This window comes from Papaver somniferum, chromosome 1 (genome assembly GCF_003573695.1).
Source record: "Papaver somniferum cultivar HN1 chromosome 1, ASM357369v1, whole genome shotgun sequence".
NCBI lineage: Eukaryota > Viridiplantae > Streptophyta > Magnoliopsida > Ranunculales > Papaveraceae > Papaver > Papaver somniferum.
Genome location: NC_039358.1, coordinates 150,011,864 through 150,015,872, shown reverse-complemented (window position 1 = coordinate 150,015,872; position 4,009 = coordinate 150,011,864). Strand labels below are relative to the sequence as shown.

Genomic DNA, 4,009 nt, shown 5'->3' with positions numbered 1-4,009 from the left:
CAATGTGTCAAAGTATAAAGGAATCATATACGAGGACATGATAAAAAAAAATTACTGAAAAATAGAAATATCTATCGGTTTTTCCTTTATTAAAAAAAAATCGGCAATTGATAAATATTATATATAATATATAAACGTCAACAGATGTATAACCAAATAAAAATCCATACGACACGGGCTAAGCCCTAATATTATATTCCCTCCGTCCCTAATTAGATGACTTACTTGGTTTTAAGTTTTGTCCCATAAATAGATGACCTATTTTTGTTACTATAAGAAATATGTATAATTTGATAGTTATGTTTATATTCGTTACGTAGGTGTTTTAAAATGCTTTTCAACGGTATAAAGTTTACGAAAAACCGTGATATAGTTTAAGAGATAAATCATTTCTAAGTTTTACTAACATCCTTGTCTTAAAAATTGTGCAAACTACAACTAGGACATCTAATTAGGGACGGAGGGAGTATATAAGTCAGATTTTCCATATATATCCTATATATCCTCGTTTCTGTAGTATAAACTTGTACCGATGTAGAGTGTGCTATCCGTGGTTGTTGTAGATTTTCTATCCTGAAGACAAACCTCTTACAAGTGTGCAGCGTGCTATCATAAAGGTCGACGTATCGGATAGCACCTCAATCTATTTAGATTCAACCTTCTCTTTGTATAGTACCTCAAATCAGCACCCTAATCCAAATAAGTTCTTAGCACTTTACTTTTGTTTCATTTTTGATTGTTACGCTAAGGTCCCTAACTACATATCCTAGAACAAAAAACAGCAATCACCACGAATTTGGAAGATATTTCATTGCAGCTTAAGTGAAAGGATAAGTTCTTGACAATCCAAAAAGAGAGTTTTAATTAGACAAGGCGGGGTTAATTGAAAGGCAAACGTTGTAAAATAAGTATCTGTGCTTGATAAATGACGCTTGCTGTGGCTCATATTTCCTTACAAAAAAACTATGCAAGTGCAAATTCTAAGAGGGTTCCCACGGAATTGTCATTTCTAGGATACTTTTATTTCCAAAAGGACAAAGACAGCCCTCCCTACCCTTGTTAAAGAGGAAAAAACACTTGCCTTTGACCAATTTGTGAAGATCGGGAAATTGCACTCAAATATTTATTAAGAAACTAAAATCCCTTCTTCAGTTGCTTTTCCACAGATATTACCAAACTTGTGTTAAATTTACTTCTTGCTCACAAAATAAATGCCAGATACAATGGCCGCACCAGCAACAGCAACACTAAAAGTAAGAATCCTTGCAGCAGTAATTCTCGACCTTTGTGTGGGAATTTCTAGAAGATGCTTCACCTAGAAAAGATGTAACAAGGAATCTTGAGTTAACCATAAACATGTCAGGATAAAAGACAAGAGAGAATAATTTCTTCTTTTAGAGGAGGTATATGGTAGGCATAGAGAAGTTATATTAGAACAAAAACTAAAATGTCAACTACAATCAAGTTCACCTCAATTGGTTGCTGCCAGTGCTTCCTAATTCCTCGAAGGTGCCCTTTCCCAACAACAGCAACTACAGAAGTATGTTCACTAGCAACATTCAGAAGACTTGTTGCCATGTACCTAAAACGTAGACAGACAGTAGTCGGTAAGTAAACAAATCATATCCACCATTATAGAACAGTGCGAAGGTATTCATGCAAAAACTGTCCATTCAGAAAACCTCCATTCTTATGTGAATCATCTCTCCATAATGACCACTAATAGGTGTCACTATTTATTTTGGGCATAGATAAGTCCTCTAGATGTGAAGAGGAGAATCTTTTATATGAAAAATCGATTAGCCGTGACAATCATGACGAAGATATCAAGAGTTTCGCCAAGAAGCTCCCTAGTGTTATTTTACAATTACAAATTTACACACCTTCTTACATATGAAAGAAAAAAAAACTGCTCAACAATGAAGAAGAGATTCGCCTTATAAGAAAGAAAGGGATACTAACAAATCTCTCTCGAATACAAGGGTCTCCATAAGAGAAGGAAACTTCTTGCTCATTTCTTGTATCACCAGAGTTAACATGTCAGCGTCTTCCATTTCCTTCAGCTGAAAAAAGCACAGGCTATTTACAGTCATTCAAAATGAACATGAAAAAAAATACTACATCAGGGAAAGCAATGGTAATTACCATTCTATTCAGATCGGCGGGGCTTGGTAAAAAGATTGCTTGAAAAACTATGCAGTAGATAAACTTTATCTTGTGCCACATTGTCATTGAAGCCCAGGTCCTACGTAATGTTATCTATTCCATTTAAAATAAGAGCCACGTGTACTGATTAGAAAAAGAAATAAAGGTATACTAACAGACATATTTATTAGGCTCATTATAACAACTCATAGCTTACATTAACTGGACGATCACCCAAAATAACTTTTCCACCATATTTCCTTGCTTCTTCAAATGCCACACGGAACTCAGAACCAGGGAAAACCTCAAGCTCACTAGCAACCTACCAGAGGTAAATGAATAAGATGAGATATAAAAATGAGAAGCATGCGTGCTTTCTTTGAGCATTGTAATTCACTTAAAACCAGTTGTGTTTCATTTACTCTGAGAGTAACAACATACCTTGGCCAGAAGCCAGCTGTAAAGAATTCCAAAAGTGTTCATTTTCTTTTTCTTCCACATATCAATCATTTCTTTCATGGTAGGTACCTGTTGAAATAAACTTGAGATATTTGCTAATGGATACAAGAAATAGAAATAGAAGGGTTAATTTTAAAGATTCTCATGGCTAAAGATTCAAACAAAGACAAGACCGTGAAACGGCGCCAGAGTATCAGGCTGGACACACAAGGAAAAGCTGGAATATTAATAAATCTTGAAGTACACAAACCTCTAATTTTTGAGGGGTCAACATAGATATCCGATTCGCACATAGCTCCAAGAATACAACCTACCATTCACGCGTTCATATTAGTTGAGTACCAATTTTGAAGAGCAGGTCAACAAAGTAAAACATTTGAATGCAGGCAGCTAACCTGCTAATGATCCATCCATCAAACAAGTGTTTGTGAGTTTCAAGAGAGAAGCACCTGCGGTTTCAAGTGACTGATGATAGCTTGAACTTCTTCGCAGGATTCCTGAGAACAAAAGGAAAACAAATGGCCATCACTCATCAGTAGGCACTCTATCTCACTTTTGCTCTTCATTTATATACTCTAGTCTTCTTTTTCCATCTCATTTGATTTAGTAAACCCATTCCTGTCCTACCAATCTTCCAAACAAAATTTCTGACTTAAAAAGAATCGATATGAAATTTCCACAAAATCAACTTACCAGAACAACATAGTCACAGTGACACAGACAAAAAATTTGATCAAATTAAAACTAAACGAATATGCATTTCGCAAGTCATATTGAATTCAGTAAAAACCCTCACAATTTGAGTCCAAAATTCAAAAGTTTTATTGACAACATGAAACCATAACAATGACCGAAAATTTAACCCCGAGTAATTGAATACAATTCACCTGAGAAACGTGAGCAGTTCCAACCAAATGAATCTTGCAAGAACCACCTTCAGCGGAAGATTCACATTCCAAAACAACAACGTTCTTTAAAAGTGCCTCAGGCAAATCTCTTTCAATCCCCATTGAAGGAGTAGCAGCAGCAGCAGATCCAAGATCTTCATGTTCAACAGTCACTTCTTCTACTTCTTCGTTTCTATGCGAATCAGCATCAATAATTCCTTCAACCAAACCTTCGGGAACAATATTAACATTAGGGTTTTCTGATATTCCCAAACTAGAAGACATCACTTCTGTTTCATCAATCAAGGTATCACTGCGATTATTAGGGTTATCAACATGAACGAAATCTTCAGAAACAAAGGTTTCAGATCCCATCAAAGGGTTGTTTTCGTTTTCCATTTCCTTATCGGAATGACGTGAATAAGAAATTGGAATGGAAAATCGGTGACTTCTTTCTTTTAGGTAGAAAAAACGGCGAAAGTTTTCTTTTTCTGACAGTATTTTTGGTTTTAGTGTAA

The 4,009-nt window shown here is 35.4% G+C and overlaps 1 protein-coding gene across 1 annotated transcript; it reads right to left on the bottom strand.

The window, feature by feature from the left end:
• Positions 1-811: 811 nt before the first annotated feature.
• LOC113304342 (traB domain-containing protein-like) lies at positions 812-4,009 on the bottom strand. The gene is made up of 9 exons (XM_026553430.1): positions 3,492-4,009; positions 3,054-3,101; positions 2,855-2,914; positions 2,587-2,673; positions 2,363-2,467; positions 2,146-2,259; positions 1,963-2,063; positions 1,471-1,582; positions 812-1,315 (listed from the first exon to the last, which is right to left on the bottom strand). Exons 1-9 carry the CDS (start codon positions 3,888-3,890, stop codon positions 1,190-1,192), a joined length of 1,152 nt encoding a protein of 383 aa, XP_026409215.1. The 5' UTR covers positions 3,891-4,009; the 3' UTR covers positions 812-1,189.

What these genes read in the sequence shown, in the direction of transcription:
- LOC113304342 (XM_026553430.1), bottom strand. Translation starts at nt 3,890, where the DNA reads ATGGAAAACGAAAACAACCCTTTGATGGGATCTGAAACCTTTGTTTCT. An exon ending in CCGCCGATCTGAATAGAATG is followed by an intron (nt 2,064 to 2,145) that starts GTAATTACCATT and finishes TGCTTTTTTCAG; the next exon opens with CTGAAGGAAATGGAAGACGC. An exon ending in ACTGGCAGCAACCAATTGAG is followed by an intron (nt 1,316 to 1,470) that starts GTGAACTTGATT and finishes CATCTTTTCTAG; the next exon opens with GTGAAGCATCTTCTAGAAAT.